This window comes from Hetaerina americana, unplaced genomic scaffold, assembly GCF_022747635.1.
Source record: "Hetaerina americana unplaced genomic scaffold, ioHetAmer1.1.p SCAF_23, whole genome shotgun sequence".
NCBI classification, from domain to species: domain Eukaryota; kingdom Metazoa; phylum Arthropoda; class Insecta; order Odonata; family Calopterygidae; genus Hetaerina; species Hetaerina americana.
This window is the reverse complement of record NW_027286797.1, coordinates 400,714-423,942: the sequence shown is the minus strand read 5'-3', so window position 1 is coordinate 423,942 and position 23,229 is coordinate 400,714. Positions and strand designations below refer to the sequence as shown.

Here is a 23,229-nt window from a genome sequence, read left to right as displayed (position 1 = left end):
GTGAAAGGAGATTGGAAACCTCTAGGTAAGATATTAACCTAATATAGAATGCCTTCTCAAATATTTTGCTGAATTGGTTCAGCAGAGAAATTGGACGGCAAGAGTTAATGTCATGTCTATCGCCCTTGTTTTTATAAAGTGGAATGACTTTTAACACCTTCAGAGGAGGTGGAAACACTCCTAGTCGGAAAGATTCATTCAAGAGAAAATGAAGAGGCTGCATGATGAAGTCAATAGATTGCTTAATAATGTAACTGGGAATTCCGTCAAAACCGGAGCTTCGTTTTGTGCCCAGATTCTTCACTATATTTTTTAGTTCAGATTTTGTGAGGGGATAGAGAAATAGGGACTTTGAGTGGGTAGCAGCAATGGCTTCTAAATTAGGAGAGTTGCTCTGCTTAGCAATAGAAGGTTGAAAGGGATCAGCAAAGTTACAGGCAAGTTTGGAAAAGTCTGATATAATAACTCCTGATGAATCCTTAATCTGGATTTGAGACTGCTTCCTGGGTTTGTTTCTGGAGGTATTAATAATTTTCCAGATTTCTCTAGATTTGTTATCAGAGTTAATGATCCTATGGTCATTATAACAACGTTTAGCTGACTGTAGCATTTGACGGTAATGCTTTTTCCTTTTTGCATATTCAGTCTTAAGTTCGCAATTAGTTTCACTAGAAATGGCCAGCTGTTTAAGATGTTGAGCCATGAAACGTATTTCATTACTTATCCCAGGTTTACACTTAGGAGACTTGGTTATTTTCTTGTACTGAACAGGAAATGACACGTTAAAGTAGTGCAGAAATTTAGCATAAAAATTATGAAAGCTTTCATCAAAAGAGGCATTGTTATACAAATTGTGCCACTCCTCAAGCCACAAGAGATTCAAAAAATGATGAATTTTAGAGCTATTGAAAGATCGAGTCGGACAAACCTCCAAAGAAATGTTAGCATTCATTAGAAAAGTAGCAACGATGGGGTAATGGTCAGAAAGATGTGAGGGGATTGTCCTAGTAGTTACTTCATTACCATCAAAATTAGAAATGAAAACATCAAGTGAGGTAGAAGAATGTGTAGTTATGCGAGTGGGTTCCTTATTATGTACACGCAAGTTATAAGATTGAAGAATGTTCAAGAATTCAGTTTTTTCAGTTGTGTTAGCCAACATGTCAATGTTAAGATCACCAGTAATAGTTATCATACCATTGGGATTCCTAGCAATAATAACTTCTAAAAGACTGACTAATTTATCTAAAAACAAAGGGAAGTTTCCCATGGGTGACCTGTATAAAGAACAAAGGGTCACAGAAAATCTGTTATCACAGAAGTGGACAATAGTCACACTGGATTCGAACACCTGTTCAACATTGAGACAATTATATGGAAAGGTTACACGGCTAAAGGTTAAGTTCACAGAAACAAGAATTAGGACTCCACCATTTTTGAGTGTGGAGCGACAGAAAGCATCGGCCACAACATAGCCAGATAACTGGAAAGAAGCAAGTTCATTGGCCGTGAACCAATGCTCATTAATGCAAATTACATCAGGCTGGTGATGAGAGATAAGCACTTCCAAGTCAAGTTGTTTGTTCCGCAGACACTGAATGTTAACATGAAGGACATACAAACTTCATGCTAACTCACTTGTAATTTTGGGCAAAGTTTGGGAAAAAAGTGTCCCCAATAAACATATTTAGGCCAGAAACCAGGCGTGAGTAGTTCAGCACCCAGATCATCCCTTACGGTAATGCGAAACGAGGCATACTCCCCTCGTGTAACCACAAGTTGTTCAATATCGGGAGTAACATTTGCGGAATCGAGCAATTCGTCTTTAATATACTGAAGTACACTTTCCTTCGTGGTATTTTTGGGAAGGTTCCAGATATGCACATGAGAGAGTTTGGGAATGCCCTTAAGCGAGGACTCCTTGATAGATGTGCCCATGCTCGGGGCTGGGCGACGTTTGCGTTTAGCTTTGACGATAGAGAAAGCGTCGTTGCTAGCTGAAGCTGGATTCACATTATCACTATCACCACACAATTCATCATGTAAATGATTCGCACTTTGACTGGAAGCATCGGTGCTAAAGGTCACATTATCATTATTACCACACAATTCATCACGTAAATGATTCGCACTTTGACTGGAAGGATCGGTGGTTAAGGTTTTTGAAGCCTCAACGGAGGAATCAACTGACAATTCAAGAGGTTGTCGTTCACTTTTTCTACTTACTTGTCGAGTCACGGGTCGTTCGTAGGAAGTTACTACAGGTAGTGGTGTTTTAGACGACGGAAATGCCGATTTAGAGGCATCCGAGAATGAGACATTTTTACGTTGCTTCAGAATGGTGGGCTCATGAGAAGATATGAGGATGGGATGAGATGGGATGAATGGCCCTAAAATTCCCATTTGCCCATTCAATAGGTGCATGGGAATCTTGAAGAGCTCAACTGGTTTTGCTCATTCATAGAGAGCAATGACAAAGAAGATAAATATTCCTCATTTTATGGCCTTGGCTCTCTCATAACTTTGATAGCCCCCTGTTCCTCTAATTGCTCATTATACTTGTTTCCAAAAATAATGGAATTAAAGTAGCACTTATGCCCATTAATGCCATGGCTTATTTTTGCCAACAAGGAGATAGTCTAATTGTAGTGAAGGAACTGAATGAAATTTTGCGCTCTGAATCTAGATTCCTCAATAGAAAATTGTATTTTTACTTTTGGATCTATTCATACAGTTTTGCGGTGAAAGAAATAGCTTAAAATTTGAGGCATAATAGCTGTAATTGGCTTATAAATTAAGTCTACGACTGCCCATGGCAATGTGAAAATCATTTTATCCTGCATTCATTTGGTAGTAAACTTTTAGAAACACATTAATGAAATATTCTTTGTGGCTGCAAAAGCCTAACTTGATGTGAAGTGAAACATAATAATGGGCACTTTACAGAAAATGATTAGATAATGATAAGGAAATTAGGGTGGTCATGTCATGAAATATAACATCTGTCTTTATTCATGTTTCAGCCTTGAATTTTAACATATTTGCTTATAATATTGTTCTTAAATGCTTTTCAGGGAAGAATCAGTGGACCAAGGACTAACTATGATGCTGCTATGCTCCAGTTTGAGCAACTTATTAATAACAAATACTTCATTCTTACATTCATTGAAACATTAGAGGCTCAGAGAACTTTTAATATTCGTGACAAGTAAGGCTTTGGCAATAAATATATTTAATGTCATTTCTTAAATTTGATTTTGTTTTTGCTATAAATATTTCAAGCACCAGAGTAATTTTTATCCCTTTTTTTAAAATCCAGGGTGAATGTGGCTTCACTATTGATGGTGGTGTTGATGGGCAAGATGGAATATGCCACTGATATTTTGAGAAGTCTTCTTTTGCGGCTGATTGATAAATCTGTGGGGACAAAATATCCACAGCTGATGCTGCGTCGCACAGAATCTGTTGTAGAGAAAATGTTGACCAACTGGATGGCACTATGCATGTACAATTACTTAAAAGAATATGCTGGATCTTCCTTATTCTTACTTTTTAAAGCCATAAAACATCAAATAGAGAAGGGGCCAGTGGATGCCATTACACATGATGCACGATACTCTCTGTCAGAGGAACGCCTTCTGCGAGAGCAAATTGAGCATGGGATGGTGGTAAATATATATTCATTGAAAGTTAGATTTTAGTGTAATTAATCATGCTAAATATTATTTAACTCTTGGTACTTCATTTTGCCTAACTGTGTGTTTACATTCTTCCATTTGCTCCTCTCATCAATCTTCAAAATCATCTCATCCGTGATACATGGTTTCCTAGTCCTTTTAGCATTAACGGTTCCAATAGTGTCTTTTGCGGCTTTCAATAACCCTTTCTTGACACATTCCCATTTTTCTTTGATAGTACTCAGCTCTTTACCTTCCTCCATGATTATCTCTACGGTCTGTTAGTAGTCCTTCCTTGTCAATCCTTTTAATGCTTCTACATTTCATTTTCTAACCTGCCCCTTCCTTATCTATATTATAACAAATAAAGCAAAAGAAGCATGGTGGATGATGCAGTGCGAGGATATGGAAAGTTTGCAGAGAAAGCGTGAAATTGGTCCACTCTACAGCAAGGTTAAATCACCATTGGGAAGTAAGAAGGGAAGATCTATGCTAACAGTTAGAAATAAGGCGGGTAAGATAATAGTTGACACGGGAAAGATCCAAGAAAGATGGAAGGAATATGTAGAAGAACTGTGTAGTAAAGAACTTAGATGAACAATGTTAGACATAGAAGTGGAACATGACATTGAGGAAGATAGCTTAGGTCCAGGCATACTTGACGATGAGATAGAAAGATCATTAAGGGAGATGAAACCAAATAAGGCTGTGGGGGTGGATAACATTCCTGTGGAGCTGCTAAAAGCTTTAGGAAAATTTGGGAGGAAGAGGCTATATGGGCTGATTCGTAGTGTCTATGAGGAAGGCATCTGGCTGGAAGGTTTTGTGAGATCAGTGTTAGTGCCTGTTCCGAAAAAGGTAAAGGCTACGTCATGTGAGGACTGCAGGACAATAAGTTTGATATCTCACGCAGCTAAAGTTGTTCTCAGGATCATCAACTAAAGGATAGAGCTTAGGGAAAGTGATTACTTAGGTGATGATTACTTTGGGTTTAGGAAGGGGAGAGGCACGATTGATGCCATCACAGTAATGAGATCACTAATCGAGAGGAATATAGAATACAATCGGGACGTATTTGCCTGCTTGGTAGATTTCGAAAAAGCGTTCCATAAAGTAAATTGGGAAACACAAATGGGTGTATTGCAGAAAATAGGAATAGATTGGAGGGAAAGGAGGCTAATCCGCAACCTGTACATGTCTCATACTGCTCAGGTGTGGGTGGGGAACGGGGAGTCCGGATGGGCAGTGTTAGGAAGAGGTGTAAGGCATGGTCGCCCATTATCACCGTTGCTGTTCAACCTGTATGCAGAGGAAATGATTAAAGAGGCATGGGAAGAACTGGAGGTAGGAATGAAAGTGGGTGGGGAATTTGTAAAATCAGTTAGGCTTGCTGATGACCAAGCTTTAGTTTGTCAGTCAGCCAAGGGGTTGCAAGCATTGCTGGGTGCATTGGAAATTCAGCGCGACAGGTATGGGATGAAAATCAATATTAATAAAACAAAGGTTATGCGATTTTCTAGAAAGAAAAAGGCTAAGCTAAACATTAAAATAGGAGGGCAAAAACTAGGGCAGGTAGAACAGTTTACGTCTCTCGGTAGTGCTTTGGACCAACATGGTCAAAGTAGTTGGGACCTAAGAAGAAAAATTGCGCTTGGCAAAGAGGCTTTCACGAGAAGGGAGTTGATGACGGGGACGTTGAGTAAGGATGTTAAGAAAAGACTGGTAAGAACTTTGATATGGAGCGTAGCTATGTACGGCACGGAAACTTGGTCATTGAAGCAGGAGGATAGACGTAGACTGGAGGCTTTTGAAATATGGGTGTAGATAAGAATGGAAACGGTGAAATGGACAGAAAAGAAAACAAATGAGGAAGTACTTGGTATGGTGGGCGAAGAGAGGGATTTGTTGGGAGAAATCCTATGGAGGCAGGAAAAGTAGATGAAGGGGGTATTGACCCACATTGGAATGTTGAAGACTGTAATTGAGGGGAGAATGTTAGGCAAACGAGGAAAGAGAAGGAACAGGATAGGGATGTTGACGGGATGAAGGGAGGAAGGAAGTATTCAGAGATGAAGATGCACCTGATGTAGACTAGGTTGCTGGATTGTCTTTTCTTAGGAGTCACAAAATATTTATTTTGAAGTTGTGGCCATCCAAAAACCTATCTTAGCCGGTAGATTACCTTATAATTATATAAATGTATATGTGTGTGTGTGTGTGTATATATATATATATATGTATATATATATATATATATGTATATATGTATGTATATGTATGTATATATATATATATATATATATATATATATATATATATATATATATATATATATATATATATAAATATATATGTATATATGTATATATATTCTTGGGCAAGTCTCTGAGCACCTGCAGCTCCACCCAAGCTATGTGATTTTTCGGGTACCAGATCTTCTTGGGAAACCAAAACCGGCACAGGGAAAGGAACGGGCCCCCCTACCCTGATGTGTGAATTTCACGTGCTGTAGGGCTTAGTACTGGCTGAAGTCTACCATCACCTACTGAGCCAACCTTCGGGTTGATTACTGTGTTTATGGTTTATGTATATATATATATATATATATATATAATTATATATATATATATAGTATGTATATATATATATATATATATATATATATATATATATATATATATATATATATATATATATATATATATATATATATAGATTTTGTCTCCTTCTAAGTAATCCCCATTACGTATTATACCCTTGTGCCAACGATTTTTTTAATCCTCAAAGCACTTCAAAAAATCATTTTTTGTGATTTTGTTCAGTTCCTCCTTTGATGCAGTCTTTATCTCATTAATCATGGTAAAGCGTCATCCTATCATGGGCCTCTTCAGTTTTGGGAGAGGGAAAAATTCACAGGGGGCCAGATCTGTGGAATGCGGTGGCTGCAGCATCATTGGTGTGTTTTTTTTGGCCAAAAATCGCACACAAGTAAAGATGTGTGAGCAGGGGCATTGTCATGGTGCAAAAGCCAATTTTTTTTTCCCACAAATCCGGGCATTTGTGGTGGATTGCTTCATGCAAATTGCACATAACTTGCAGATGGTATTCCTTGTTTAATGTTCTACCCTGTGGCAAGAACTCATGATGCACCACACCCCTGCAAACAAAGAAAACTGTGGGCAAAACTTTCACATTCAAACGAACTTGGCGAGTTTTTTTCGGTCTTGGCTCGTGCTTCAGCTTCCATTGGGATGATTGAGCTTTAGTTTCCATGTCATAACCATAAACCCAATGTTCGTCTCCAGTTATGACCCTTTGGAGCAAATTTGGGTCATCGCGGACAGAGTCCAACACCTCATTAGCAAACGTTTTCATAGCGTTGCTGTTTTTGGTCTGGTTGTAAAGCTCATTGCCTTTATTCATCCTTTTCAAATATTACCTGAAACGCAAGTGAAGGAATAGAACTTTTTAACTACATTCCAATTCATAAGAAACTTCTGCATGACGCCCTCAGGTTCTAAAATATCAGTTGATTTCAGACTTAACCATGTAGATTTGAAGCCTCTGTGCCTATTGTTCACAAGGATACGCATTATATAAAATGATAAAGAGATGAGATACATGAATCATGTAGATAGGGCCCCTGGGCCAATCATCATGCATAAAGTAAGAGGAGGTTAGTTTATTCATTATTGTAATCAATGTGATCACTCTAAGTAATTAGAGCCATTTCTGGCTACCTTCCAGAGATAATCTGTGCCTGGCATCAAAATGTGATGTGGAAATATACATATCAATTGACCTGTTATATGGGCAAGAGGTTACAGAGTTTATTTTTCATCTAATGTGTGTATATTTCTGTGTTACAGACCCTCCATGTTCTACAAGATGACTTGGACGAGAAAATACAATGCAAAGTTCTTGACTGTGACACTATTTGTCAAGTAAAGTCAAAAATACTTGATGCCCTATATAAAAATACTCCTTTTTCTTTGAGGCCATCAATTTATGAGTTGGATCTTGGTATGTATTGGATTGCCTTTGTATGCAAGGCATATTGTGTTTGTTAACTTTCATACTTATGAATTTTATTACTGTTTGAAATATATTCTGAATTGCCATTAAACCACTGTAACGAGTGGCACTTTACCCAAGAATTAGCAGATTCCTTGGCTTTCAATAACAACTGTCCTGCATATGCTACTTATAGTATATTTTACATTCTACTAATCAATGCATGTTCTCATTGACATATATTTTGTTCAATTTATTAGTGCACACAAATTACTGTTGGTTGTATAAGTTAAATTATTTTTTTATTAGTGCCCATTGCTATGTATATCCTTTGGCCTTATGAAATCTTCTACTACACTTTGGAATATGTATATTTCTTATAGTGAATTTTCACCAAACATGATTTATATTTAGATCATAAAGCATTTGGAATTCCATAGTTACAATTTCATTGAGTCATTTCAACATGTAATGATACAGTGTTTGTATCCCTTATATAAGCTCAGTACTATCTTGTTCAGACATTATCCCGATGAAAGACATTATGCTGTTTAAATCATCTAATTGTCTTTGAAATTGTTTGGAGAACATGAAATCCCTGATGTTTTTGTATTTTAACAGACAGGTAGGTCTTGTCTTTCATGGAAATGTACAACCTAATTGGTTAAATGGTTTAGCCTCTCAAAGAAGTTTAAAAAAAGTGCATTCAGTAATAAAAACCATAAACACAGTAATCAACCCAAAGATCGGTTTTGTTGGTGATGGTAAAGTTCACCCAGTACTAAGCCTGATGGCATGTGAAATTCAGATATCAGGGTAAGGGGGCCAGTGCCTTTCCCTGTGCGGGTTACGGTTTACCAGGAAGATCTGGTGCCTGAAAAATCACATAGCGTGGGTCGAGGCTGCAGGTTCCCCGAGAGGCTTGCCTGGGAATCGAACCCGGGCCCTCCAGTCTGTAGTCCTAAGAGATTTATAAAATCTTCAAAAACTTGAAATGAGAATAAGAAGAAAGATAGAAACTATTTGAAATTAGATAAAATACGATAACTTGGTAATCAAACTATGAAAGCAATAAAAGATCATTTATGCACTTTTTATAAGCCTAAATATGGGGATCTTCAATATTACACCCAAACAATAGAAATATACAAATGCCAAGAGATATCCAACATCCAATCAATGCAATGCATCTTTGATGCTGTTTTATCAATTTGGATGGCATGTTTATTTATATAAAGTATCAGTTTGATATAGTTTATAAATTATATAGGATATTTAGGATATTATGATATAATTTTGGTGTATAAAAAGACATTATCTGTAATATAAATAGCATCCATATTAAGTCATCCCGCAGTATGATCATAAAAGTCATAAATCAAACAACCCTGATGTTAACCACATTATGCAATTTGAAGTTGGATGTTGTTCTTGTATCAGTCCATTTGTTCTTGCATTATTCATTTCAAATGGTTCAGTGAAGTTGAAATGTGAACACAGTCTTACCAAAGAGGATAATAATTCACTCATCTTTTCAATTGGCTCATATTGGCTGTGACCCCAAGGTGTCAGTTGTTTATTAAATATTATTTTAGTTGAGATTCAAGAAAATGATATTACATAACATGTATTGTGACAGTTTTCTCAATATTTTTATATGCGAACCATTTAAACGATTTGAATCTTCAAACTTTTATCATTGAAAAAGGCCCCATTTTCCCAAGGTACACCCAATATTCAAAAATATCTTACTCAGTTGTGAAGGTTCTAAATATTTTGCATTTCAAATCAAAAAAGTATTGAAAATATATGAGCAATGAATGAATATTAAACAGTGATAATGCTTAGGACAACAAAAAGTGAGATCAATGAAAGAAACCATGAAAGACAAGGTCTACTTAAGCTTTTAATTTAAATTCAACCTACAGCCATAATTTCATGGTACATAACATGTTTTAATGAAAAAAGGTAATATTGATTGTATGATATTAATTTGAAATTGAATTAATTCCCTTTTTTGTACTCTCCTCAAACTCTTTTATCAGTCATTTTATAACTTTTTCTAGGTGTAAATCTTCAATATTGAGTCTTGATGAGAAGATATATTGTTTCCATGCTTAAACGTCTCTAGTTTTAGTAGATGAAATGTTTTTAAGTACAATGTATTTTTAAATTATTTTTTTGTTGTGGTAGGAATGACGTATGGAATAAATGGCAGATGTTTGAAAATGTTCTTCAGAAGTTAATTTGGGCTTTTTTCAGTCCTATTCTTGTATTGCTAAGCATTCTGTTGTTGTGTGACTTACCTCAATATATCATAGCCTAATAAAAAGTATGGTTCATACTGTTTTCCCAAAAAGTTGCCACAGTATCTTGAGTTTTTCATTGATTGAAATAAAGCGCTTTCAGAGAGGAGTCTGGTATGTCACTTCCTACGATATTTGTGTTTCAGAATGCAAAATGGACTAAGTTTATACATTAAAAGTTTCTTTAGAAATATTGTTAACACAAAGACATAAATTTTATGATTAAGTTATTTTTCTATTTGATCTTTTTAATATAAAAATGAAATTTCCTGGCTCAAAAGAGCAGAAAAAGCATTGCCATTGTTCTGGAATTATGTGTGTTTATAAGTAATTAGCTACTATAATAATGGCCTCTTCTTTTAATAAGGACTCAGTATTTGCAAAATATTAGCCAAATAAAGGCAAAAGATGATAACATGGGGGGTACTTCTAAAACATTTTATGTGGTTTTCCAGAAATTCAAGCTATCGTAAATAATTCTAAGCCAAGTTCTGAGTATGCACTCCAAGTGACCTGTGAAGGAGGAGACAGCACACCAAAATATGCTCTCAGTTTGACGAAAAAAGGTTTAATAAAAAGTGCGTATGATAATGTAATCATGATAACATCCATTCATTATATGAGTTATTGCACATTCAAAACTGTTTTTTAGTAATATTTATTTTTATGTTTTTGTGCAAAGTGATCCTTAGAAAGGGGTAGGTGATGAAAAGAGTCATAGAAAAGTTGAATAAATCATGAATTTCCTAAACAATTGGTTCCAATTAAAAAATGTACATAATTGATTAACATTGTTATAAGATGATTTAAGTATTTTTCAATGTGTGAGGCTCAATTTTAAGCCAGCTGATTAGGGTGAACTTTTCTTGATTATTTAATTTGGGGTTATTTCAATAAGTAATCAAGTTGTAACTGAATATTCTTTATTAAGCCAAATCCATTTCTCATCAGCTTATTTGATAATTTTTCATTTTGCACATTTGCATATATGTGTATGGGTAACGGGTATGGGTAATATTAGTGCACAGTTACACTGAATTAGGAGGTGACATCTCCTATTCATTATTCCCTCTTTGCATTTTTCTCTTTTTATTTCTTATTTTGGTATGTTACTTGTAAAATTACTGAATTAAATAATTTTGAGGATGAAGACATAAATTTAATGGCCGTGACATTTATTTGGTTCAAAGTTTGATAGCATTGTCTCATTTTTATAATTATTTTTTCAATGGTCCATCATGGCCGGCTCAATTATTTTCTTGTAATTGATGATTTGCGGACATAGCAAAGCTTAAGGTCGCAGTTCATTTTTATAGGTGATACAGATATGAGTACTTGGTATTTACCAAGCTAGTGTAAACATGTCCATTTGAAGGTTTCTGCGGTTTAGTTTAGATAAGTTGTGCATATTTCTTAGGTTTTCACTGTATTTGTTGGCTTGTATAGACAACAGTTTTGCCAGTATTTCAGCTGGTGTCTTCATTTCAAAGGTGGAATGCTGCAATTTATTTTATTTTGGCACAAGGTGTGGCAGTTAGCATCAGCACAATAAACGACTACATGATAAGGATAGCTGACAATGTGAAAAGGGCTGAAGATAAAATACTGCAAAGTGCATATGGAATGTACTTTTTGGCATGCCATTGCAGGAAGCCTCACATCAGTGAAACTGGCAGATCAATGTGTGTCTGAATGAAAGAGTACTTGAGAGATAGAGAAGAATAAACAGTTCAGCTCATCTGCCAGCTCCAAACGTGCAGGAAGTAAACCATGGCAAGGCATAAAATTTTAATAAATGAGATTAACTGTCAAAGAGAAGCAATGCAGACCGATATTGATGAAAGAGATCATTGAGAAAGTAAATATACAGTAAAACTTCAACCAAGAAGATGGATATCCACCAAAGTATGTGTGGAAAAGATTTCTCCTCCAACTTACCAATGAAAGCAATGTGAAGGTGACAAAAACTGCATCAGTCTACCTTTGAAATGAAGGCACCTGCTGGATTGCTGGCAAAATTGTTTTCTGTTTAAGCCAACAAATGCAATGAAAACTCAAGATCCATAGCAATGCAATGAAAACCCAAGATCCAGAAAAACTGCATCAGTCTACCTTTGAAATGAAGGCACCAGCTGGATTGCTGGCAAAATTGTTTTCTGTTTAAGCCAACAAATGCAATGAAAACTCAAGAGCCATACAGAGCTCTTAGTGTCATTCATCATCATTAAATGTTTTCAGCATGTTTAGACGTCTTTTTTTATTTGAATCTATCATTTATTTGAAAGTTGCTAACATGCAATTAAAAACACTTTACTTGTTTTAAATAATTTGTGGTGAATCTAAGTTGCTCAAAATATTACCTTTTACATTCATATAGCTCTGTGTGGTACTTGTCACCAATGTGTAGAAATGAAAGTGGTTTTGTTCAATGTGAAAACAAATATTTAAATCTCCTTTGCGATACTGGTGGTGGCACAAAACCTGCAAGTTGGTTATGCTACAGATAACCACAATTTTTTCCTTAGTTATTTGGTGTTGGATATTCAGGTTGATTTTTCATAGTTTAATATATTTTACATAATGCTCATTTTGTAGGCACATATAAGTTTTTAGACTGTTGTATTTTACCTTGTCCAAAGACAACATAAAGTGGGGTTATTAAACCTTTATACTAATATAAAATATAAGCCATTAGCAATTTTGATTATTTATATGAAGTCTAGTGTCATTTCCTATTTCCATGGGACTGAATTAATGGCATTGGCCAATAACTAATGTTTTATACAATTTTTTGCAATGCCAAGTTTTGGGGAAATGTTTGAGAATTCATCAGATTTGAAATTCTGTTGAGTTTGCATGATCTACCAAAGACCCAGATTATAGTGAACACATATTTGCACAGAAGTGAAGGAATATCACATTTCCAATGTATTTTAGTGAGATTGAGCCTTTTAGTAGCAATATGGCATAGGCTGTTTTAATGTAGAAATATGCATGATTGTTGTTCTTCCAGCATTCTTGAATTGTTGATGTTATACTACAATAGGATGCTATTATTATCATCGCTGTGATTGGAAGTTTTCTCATGGATAAGTTCAGTATCCATTCATTCCTTCTTTGGCTTTCTTAATAGCCATTTCCCCTTCTTTTGCATTTGGCTTGATTAAAAAATTATCCCCTTAAGCTCTATTCATTTTTTCCTAAAGTAATGAAATTAAAGGCTAACACCGGTATGAGAACTGCACAATGTAATATTAGTGCTGTCAGTTTTCATGAGAAGTAAGTGCATAGATTGTAGAGCATAGGTTATTTTTTTAACGAATGTCTGATCTGTAATGTTGACTTGGAATATTGTTGTAAATTTTGCAAAATATATCAGTATTGATGTCAGCGTTGCAACAATTATGTCCATTGCTTGATTAGATTTGTAAAAATGTTGCCTGGAAAAAATTGCATCTTCAGTATTTAAAATCCACAGAAATAATTATGAGAAATTCATGCAAAAATGAACATTTATGGCTACACTTTCTTTTAAAGTAGCTCAGTCTTGTGGATTAGATGTTCAATTATTTTTATATCCCGAATTTTCTTTGTTTATGGTTTTATAAATATGATATTTTCTTATTCTTCAGAGTGGAGACATGGAAGGGGTGGACACCTTACTCTGCAAAATGAGGACCTAACAACCAAATCAATCGGTGGTTGGAAGAAATTGAACACACTGGCTCATTATGGAGTGAAAGAGTCAGCTGTCATGTCTTTAATCCCACAACAAAATGATAGGTTCAACACTAACTGCAAACCACCTTGTCATAATTGTAAGTTACATTTGAATAACATTATAGGATCCCAGGTGACATTAGAAAGGTCTTAAGTTCAAATTTTAAGTCCTTAAAACCATTAATATGAAGTGCAAGTTGAAATGTTCAGATAAATGTTTCAGAAGGGTTTTTTTTCATTTCCTTGCAAATTTCTCAAGAAATCAAAAATATCCTTAAACCCATACATGACACTCATTAGAATGAATGCATACCGAAATGGTTTCTTTTCAGTGAATCAAATCACATCCTTGCAAATTATTAAATTACTTCCTTTTAATGAATGATTAAAAAACTCAGATCATGCATTTTTTCCTCATCATCACTGAGCTATTTGTTTGGCAGGTATGGAAGTATGAGATCTTGGGAAATTTTATCATTATTCCCAAACTGATGTTTGCCAAGTGATAGAAAAAAGAAGAAAATCAATTGAAGCTAAAATTAACTGTTAATTTAAAAATTACACGATATATTGAGCACAAGTTATTGAGTGCTTTTAAAAGAGGGAGGTAGCAAATCTTTGTATTAAGTATGGAGTAATTTTATATGGCTCTAAGAAACTGAGCTGTGCAAATTAAATGGTTGTAAACAGTTTATAAAATAGGTAAAGTAAACCTTTACTAATCAGAACAAATCCAATCTGGACTTAGTCCATGATTGTAGATAGTCGTAGAAAACTTGGAGTGTGGTTTGAAATTCACTGTATTAACTTAAGTGTTTTCTTTCCAGGAAAAAAAAAATTTAGTGTTTTTCACCGAAAAACATGATATTATGTGTTATGCAAGTCATCTGGTGTTTTCAGTAACTTTCTTTTAGTTTTTTTTAGATATGTTAGCTTTTCACATATTTTAATAAATATACACTAAATAAATTTGTATATCCCACTTCCCAAATGCTTTGAACAATGAGGTGATATGAGGCTGGGCCATCAGTTAGATAGATACATTTATTCGCCATAGAACAATACATAATTGTATGGGCTTCGTTAAGATTCAATTACTTTTACAGGTGCATTAACATACATTCAAATTCATAATAATGTACATGAAATATATGAGTATTAAACATTTAAAAAACAGAATTCCGTACATTGGCTCTTTCCTTGTACTCTTGGACGCTATAAAAAACATTATTTAAAAAGAAATTTTTCAACTTTTTTTTAAATTTATTTTCTTGGGGGAGTATTCGTTTTAACCCTTCAGGAAGTCGATTAAACAGCAGTATTCCTGAAACTTCTGAAGTTTTTTTTAGTGCTGCTACTCTGCCATGGCCATTATGGAAATTATCCTTACCCCTGGTGTCATACTTGTGAACATCCCTATTTCTGACTAGTGAAGGGGTTTTGGTGCAGGTATACAAAATCGCATTATACATATAGAGAGAGGGAATGGTCATGATTTTGTGATGTTTGAAGTACTCCCTGCAGGATTTTCTTGCATTTAGTTTAAATATAACCCTTAATACCCGTTTTTGAAGGGTGAGTATTCTATTGATGTTTCCATGTGCTGAGCTCCCCCAGCAGACGATGCTATATCGAGCTATGGACTCAAATATACCATGGTATACTGGCATTAATATTTCTGTATTACAATAGGTGGCAAGATTTTTTAAAAGGAATAGGGCTGAACATAATTTTTTACTACATTTTTCCATTTGAAACCTCCAGCTTAACTTGTTGTCTATTTCTTCACCCAATAAGGTGGTGTGTTCTAACTCGGATATCAATTGGTTTCCTATTTCTACAGAAATATTTGACTGAACGTCTCAGTTACTAAATACCAAGTAAACTTTTTCTTTCATTTAGTTGTAAATTATTTACATGGAGCCATTGAGCGACTGAATTCACCATAGCATACATATCTATTTCTAATTGAGATGGTTTCATATGATCTGCTATTAGACTTATATCATCTGCATAGAGCACCATGTTATTATTCTCTGGAGAGATTATGGCTTTTTCAATGTTATTAATGAATTCATTCTTCTTTCGGGAATTTCCGTCGCGTAGGTGAGTTGATGGACAACTGTTTCGCCCTCAGTCCTGGAGGCGTCTTCAGGTCAAAGTGATTTGCGTTGCAATTTGGCCACTATATATAGGAGACGCTGGCTGGCTGGGAGCCCAAGAGAAGCAGTTAAAATAATGAAGAATCCGAACAACTTCAACCGTGAGGACGGCTACACCCTGGCTCCCACATGGAAAAGGTTATTCCCATTGGTCGCCAAGAGAGAGCCAATCAGAGAGCTCCCAGCCAGCCAGCGTCTCCCATATATAGCGGCCAAATTGCAACACAAATGCTACCATCTTTGTAGCCTTTCCTTTATTTAATTTTTCCACCCCAAAGAGGAGTATATCTTAAAACGGGGTTTCCGTATTGTCATTGTTATGTTTCAACTATATATTTTATATTCATTCTTGTATGCTGTTCTTTACGGAAATAAAAACCTTTAAACTAAAACCTAAAAACCTAAAAACTGCAACACAAATCACTTCAACCTGAAGACGCCTCCAGGACTGGGGGCGAAACAGTTGTCCATCAACTCACCTACGTGACGTAAATTCCCGAAAGAAGAATGAATTCATTAAATAGATGTCGCGGAAGCCTTAGGATCAATGTCATTCATATACACCAGGAAAAGTAAAGGACATAATACACAACCTTGTGGAAAACCATATTTAATAGTTTTCATTGTTGATTTGTAGGTAGCACCATTTTTTCCGACAATTTCTACATACTGTTTCCTATTTTCCAAAAAAGATGTAAGCCAGAGATGAGCTACTCCCCTGATACCATAATGTCCTAGTTTAGTTAAAAGAATGCTAGATTTTACAGAATCAAAGGCTGTTGATAGATCCATATTTACCCCTATAACATGCCTTTTATCACTTAAAGCTTGGCCAATTTTAGCTACATAATCACTGCATGCAGTTTCTACACTTTTATTTTTTGTGAAACCATGCTGTGACTGAGAAGAAACTTTATTTTTTATGAGGAATTTTAATAGTCTTTCTTCCATCAATTTTTCAAGTATTTTTGAAATACATGAAATTAGTGAGATAGGCCTGTAATTATTCAGTTGGTCTTTGGCTCCCTTTTTATGTAGTGGAATAACTTTGGTTATTTTTAATTCTTTAGGAAATTGCCCAGTTGGAAACGATTCATTGGCTATATTAGTATTAGGTAAAGTGAAGGATTCTTGACAAAGTTTTATTAGATAATTTGATATGCCATCATGCCGACTGGATTTTTTGTTCTTTTGTTTTATGATTATATTTCTGACTTCATTTTCTGTGGTGGGATTTAAGGAAATTGATTCACTAATGTGCATTACTTTTTCTATGCTATCATTTAGAAGGTTTTTCTGTGCTGTTGTTTCGCCAATGATATCTATGAAGAAATTATTGGATTCGTTTGCCATATTTTGAGGATTGCTGATTTCTTTTCCATCAAATGTTATTGAGAAGCATTTATTTTTTCCGGGCTCTGACATTTTACTGGAATTCTCATTATTTCAGTTTGAAATAATGAGAATTCTAGTATATTTAGTTCATTTCTCAAGGGTATTAGACAGGCATCTGCTTTAATAGTCTTAGTTAAGTAGTTAAGCCTATTTCTAGCTGTCAGAACCTCATTTGTTATCCATTTATATCCTTTATTTGCAGATTTATTTTTAATGGCTAGCTTTTTCAATAGGAAACAAATATCCCATTAGTACTTAATAATTGATTGAAATTCTTTGAACTTATTTGTAACATGATTTGGATTTAGTACTGCTGCCCAGTTAACACTCTTCAATTCCCATTTAAATAAATTCATATTTTCCTGTGAGTATATACGTGTGTATACTGTATCTGCGTTTCTCTCACTTCTATCTGTTAAAGTGTGTGCATTAAATTCAATAATTTGAGCATGATGGTCTGAGATAGTAGTTTCTAAAACTAGAGATTTGAAGTTATGCTTGGCTAGATTTGTAGCTATGTTGTCAATAACAGTTTTTGAGTGAGATGACTCTCTGGTTGGGGTATAAATAGTTAGCTGAACACTATAGCAGAGAAGGATTTCTTTCAGCTTCTGAGTAAAGCTGTTATCTTTTGAGACATCTATATTCAGGTCCCCAGCAATGATAATTTTATTATTTTTCTTGACGACTTTCTCGAGTATTTTATCCATTTTTTTGAGAAAATCATCGACTAGTGCACTTGGAGATCTGTACAGACCAATAAAAAAATAAGTTTCATTTGTCTTGGGCCATTTGCACAAAGTTATTTCAAATCTCTTTTCTTCACTGATTCTATTTTAAAAATTTTAATAGGCTATGGTTACTGATTCAAAACAAGTTTTGGCGAAAAATGCAACACCACCACCTTTGTTTTTTCCCTACAGAAATGATCAACAAGAAAATAATCCCTCATCTTTAGACTTTTCATTTCATTATCTTTTAGGCCATGCTCTGTTATACAAAGAAAATCCGGCCTCTCATCCTTTAATAGGATCTCAATTTCCAGCTTTTTATTTGATATGCATTGAATGTTTTGATGTAGAAGTTTCACAGAGCAAATTTTGTGCAACCGACTGTCTTTTTTGTATTTTGATTGGGGGTAGTGGTTATTTTGACACAGGCTACCTCTGTTTTTCGTTTCCCTTGTATGCACAAATATTTGCTACACTTTCAATTGCCTTACCTAACAGATATGTCCCTTTGCGATTTAAATGCAGGCCATCGTGAGCTAAGCAGCGATCATTTATGCGTTTTTTTACGTCACAGAATACAACCTGAGCATCACAAGCCTATCTGAGATTATCATTTACCTTTTCAATGTAACTAAGGTTGATATCTCGTCAGCGTAAAATACTGTTTACCACTATAACTGATTTTGAGAAATGTTTCTTTGTGCACCTGATAAGCTCGTACATTTCTCCAATTACTTCATCTGGTCATCTTGAGCTTCAAAGATTGTTTGTTCCCACATGAGGGAAAACCATATCTGTCTCGTTGATTTTCACATTTTGAGCGATTTCTTCCACCTTTCGACTCATTTGCTCAGCTTTGATTCCACCGAACACTGTCTTTCCCACTCCTTTGACATGGACATGTTTCACAATGGAATCACCTATTAGAATAACTTTTCCGGGTGGAAAAACACTTGGGGAAGCACAGCTTGTTGCAGTGCGGATCAAAGGGGTCACAGAAGCATTTCTTTTCACATTTTCACATTCTTTTAGAATGTGAAAATGAGTGAGGATGAGCAGTGTTGCCAATCTCTTAAAAACACATGAATGGAAAACACTAATCCAACAACATCTGTAATTAGTGGTTAAGAATTAATTTGAATCTTATGAAGGAGATAGCTTCAGGCGTCACTTTGTGGAAACGATACATATTGCAAAGGAAACACTTGGTTTTTCCACATAAAATTTTATGTGGAAAAACCAAGTGTTTCCTTTGCAATTGAATCTTATGTATTTATCATTTGGTATTAGAAAATTAGCCCCTAATTTTTGGACCCGTTTTCATTTTTTCTTTTTGATGAATGTGAGGTTCACCACGACCTCCATTTAGTTTTCAAATTATTTAGTATATATTAGTTGCAGTCCATAAAAATGGGCAGTGAAGTCCCAAACCAGCTGCAAAGTCATCTAAATTCATCTGCATTCACACTGTGGAAAAAGAACAATGATCTGTAGCTATTTTGCCCTTAGGCATATAGCATTTCAAAGCACATTATTGCCCAAATATTTCTACTCTCCTGGGTAATAAATGAACAAATGAACTTTTGCTTGTCTCACTAGCAGAACAACATGCATTTTTATGTTAAATAGGTAATAACTCTGTATCAGTGGTGTTTTTTAATTAGTAATTCAAGACAAATGGAATTGTGACTTCGAAAAAGGTTGGCAGTTGATTATGATGTATGAGATGATCTGCTTTCATAAATGTCTTCCCTGTCCATTTTCTTTTCATAAAACGCAAAGTGGATTTTTTTTAAATATTGCTTTTCAGGCACTGGCTCAAGTACTTACTTTAGCAACTCCATATCTCAAATAAACACAGCCAATGGTGACATAGAGTCCAGCACTAATATGAGAATATACCATCTTGTGAAACCCATTGATGACCCTCATTATCAGAGTAACAAATCTGAAAGGACTCATAAGGCCATCCCTGAAATATTTTTGACGAGGCTTTTGTCGACCAAGGGCACCATCCAGAAATTTGTGGACGATTTCTTCAATACTATTCTAACTGCAAATGAAGCTCTTCCTCCAGCTGTCAAGTGGCTTTTTGATCTTCTTGATGATGCTGCCATCAAGCATAGTATAACGGATCCTGAAGTGGTGCATGCCTGGAAATCTAACAGGTCAGCAAAGTGTCATTAGCTCTTTCCATTAGATCATAGAATGTGTTGGTGATTCATTACCTAGGTGGAAAGGAAACAGAAATATATTTTTTCTCTTTGCAAAAGCAGCACTTGATTTGCTTGCTATTCAATCCACAAACTGTTCTTTGGAGAGAATTAACTATGCTGGGGGCCCAATAATCACCGAAGCATGTTTTAACATTTCATAATTATTTAGGCTCAAAAGATCAATAATTTACTGTTGAAATGTGTGCTTCCTAAGGATGGGCAATGTTAAAACAACAGTTTTCAAAATATTTATAAAACCTTCTGTACTCAATTAGCAAATAAGTTTATATTTAATTCTATGGGTGGTTTAAGTAGCATATGTGACTTCATATATTTAAATTAATTTCCTAACATAATATTCATTTTATTAAATTTTCAATTATTTTTCAAGTTAGAACCATATTCATAGCTTTCAAAGGGCCTTGCGAGAAGACTGAGGATGTTCTAATAATTTAGGAAATAAGTGGTGCTTATGATACATTTAATTGAAATGAGCATTCACTTGAGGGGGCATAACTAGGTTTGTTCATTTTGATTTAGATTTGATTTTGAATCAAGACTGCTGATTCGATTTCATAGAGAATTGATGATTCGCAGGTCCCTATGCTAGAATTATAAAAATTGATTTTGTGGTATTTGGCTAATATTTCTTTACGCATTGTTGAATGTTGCTGAATTTTATTTCAGTCTTCCTCTGAGATTTTGGGTGAACTTCATAAAGAATCCAGACTTCATCTTTGATATTAACAAGACTACTACAGTTGACTCGTGCCTATCTGTGATTGCTCAGACGTTTATGGATGCATGTTCTACCACTGAGCATCGCTTGGGGAAGGATTCACCATCAAATAAACTCCTGTTTGCCAAGGACATTCCTCATTACAGAGAAATGGTATCACATTTCTATTGCGATGTTCAGAGGTTGCCTCAAATTACTGACCAAGAGATGAGCACTGCAATGCAGCAACTGTCTGTTTCTCAAGCTGGGGAGTTTGATATTATATCTGCGTTAAAAGAATTGTATATTTATGTCACCAAGTATAGTAATCAGGTGAGGCAAAGCATGCATGGAAAGAACCCTCAGGCTTGTAAATTAGTCACAGAGAACTATATAAACACTCTCTGACATGGATTTAACTTTGTTCTACAGATTTTGGAAGCCCTCGAAACAGATCCTTACTGCAAGAAGATGCACCTGGCCCATAAACTAGAAAACGTTGCATGTACTCTGGAGGGGGAGGAGACTTCCACTTGCTGACAACGTGGGTCACCTGATCTTCTGCTGGCCAATCTCTACTGAGACTGTGATATGCTACATGCACATGCAACTGAAAACTGTGATCATGCAAGTGTGTATAGAATTGAAAGAGAGGCATTATGTTCATTAGTGGGATCAGGTGACCGTTATACAGTGCAGCCACTTTTGGTGAGGGCCATGATTGTCGTACTAATCAGTGGAGGATTACTAGCCAAATTACCCTCATTAAGTTTTCAAATGTGGCTTTTCATTTATTGAAGAAAGTAAGACTTGTCTCTGTGAATGCACAATAGTTTCCTAACATTGAGTGCCTGGAATATGACGCAGTTTTTGTGTCAGTATCCTTTCAAGGATATAGAGAAGGGAGGATTAACAGAGCTATTATTTTAAATCCCCTTTTTTATATTGAATGAAAAACTTATGATACACAGAAACAAATTTTAACTTTGTATGCAAAAGTAACTAATATCCCTTTTTTGTAGCCATGGGCCAAGAATTGAATGACCTATGTCAATGTGTGTTGTATATTGTGCATTTTTCTTTGGTGATATATCCAGAGCTAATAGCTTCCACACCTGGGTGAAATGAATTACCTTTGTCTTTATTTGTGCCAAAGGTGTAGATTTTGTCCATTTGGTATCCTTTACATCTCTGAATTGTGTTAATTGATGCTGGCATCGACATACATGGTGTGAAAGACTGATATAGTGTATGACTCATAATTTTTTTTAAATGGGTGTTTCAAGTTACTCTGGTAATCCAAAAAAAGATTGGATCCCTGATAAGTAAAATATTCTTTAATCAGTTGGAGATCTATTTCAAATTTTGTGCTGTGATTGGGTGTTAGCCAATGTTTGTATGGCATTACTAGTCCATGGAAGCAGCTAGGTGGGCATTAATGAGATTGCATTGATGGAACTGAATGGACTGAGTTTTGGGACCAAGTAAGGAAGTATGCCTGACAGTTGAAATGGAAGAGCACAAGACACAAGATTTATTTACCATTCTTTTTATCAGAGTAACAGATGTGTATACTTATTTTATCAAAATTCATATATGGAAATCAAATTTGGCACACAAAATGTGAATACATCATTATTTCTTTGCATTCTATCCATTGATCTTTATCTCATTGCTCCATCATTTTACTTCGTGGATCTTAATGTTGCAGCTCTTAATTGTATGCCAAAGTCATGAAAGCTTGTTTAAATTATGAGCTCAGTTTTATTTCCATTACTATGTTATCTGTGTAGTCCTTTTTAAATATGTGAAATTAAAGCAGTGTGTGCCATGGGGGAAATTTTCTAATTGTAAGAAATTATTACATAAAATCAGTATTACATAAACTCAGTATTACATACACATTTTCTTCATGACCATGAAAGTTCTATTCCTTAAGTTAAGTTGGATTTACTTGGAAATTTCGTGGTAACTGGGTTATTCCATTTATAATATTTTCGTGATTGTTGTCCTGTTTGTCAACCAAGCATTTATTTTACCCTATACATTGTTCTTACAGCTGTATGAAACATAATTTACTTGGGAGTTCAGCCTATATAGATTATATGCCTACCTTTAAAGTTCACTTGTCAAATATTTTCCTTATAAATTATTATGCTCAAACTTTATAGCAGGAAAAAATCTCTTGTGTTTTTCAATATTATGAGATGAATGTTATATTTGCTAGTAATTATCATATGAAAACTATGTTTTGAAAATAAAAGATTAATGGCACAATTCAATTTTAAAA

General features: G+C 35.0%; 1 protein-coding gene across 3 annotated transcripts in view; it reads left to right on the top strand.

The window, feature by feature from the left end:
• The window catches only part of PlexB (plexin B), a 555,538-nt gene extending 532,759 nt beyond the window's left edge, over positions 1 to 22,779 (top strand). Inside the window, exons 14-21 of one of the 3 annotated variants that reach the window (XM_071586489.1) lie at positions 3,075 to 3,208; positions 3,320 to 3,668; positions 7,547 to 7,700; positions 10,453 to 10,575; positions 13,630 to 13,815; positions 19,816 to 20,173; positions 20,909 to 21,272; positions 21,372 to 22,779. In XM_071586489.1, the coding sequence (XP_071442590.1) occupies positions 3,075 to 3,208; positions 3,320 to 3,668; positions 7,547 to 7,700; positions 10,453 to 10,575; positions 13,630 to 13,815; positions 19,816 to 20,173; positions 20,909 to 21,272; positions 21,372 to 21,479 (1,776 nt within the window). In that variant the 3' untranslated portion in view covers positions 21,480 to 22,779. Of the gene's footprint in view, positions 1 to 3,074; positions 3,209 to 3,319; positions 3,669 to 7,546; positions 7,701 to 10,452; positions 10,576 to 13,010; positions 13,089 to 13,629; positions 13,816 to 19,815; positions 20,174 to 20,908; positions 21,273 to 21,371 lie in introns of those variants that run through there. The other 2 variants (XM_071586490.1, XM_071586491.1) reach the window with 2 other exon arrangements.
• The last annotated feature ends 450 nt before the right edge of the window (positions 22,780 to 23,229 follow it).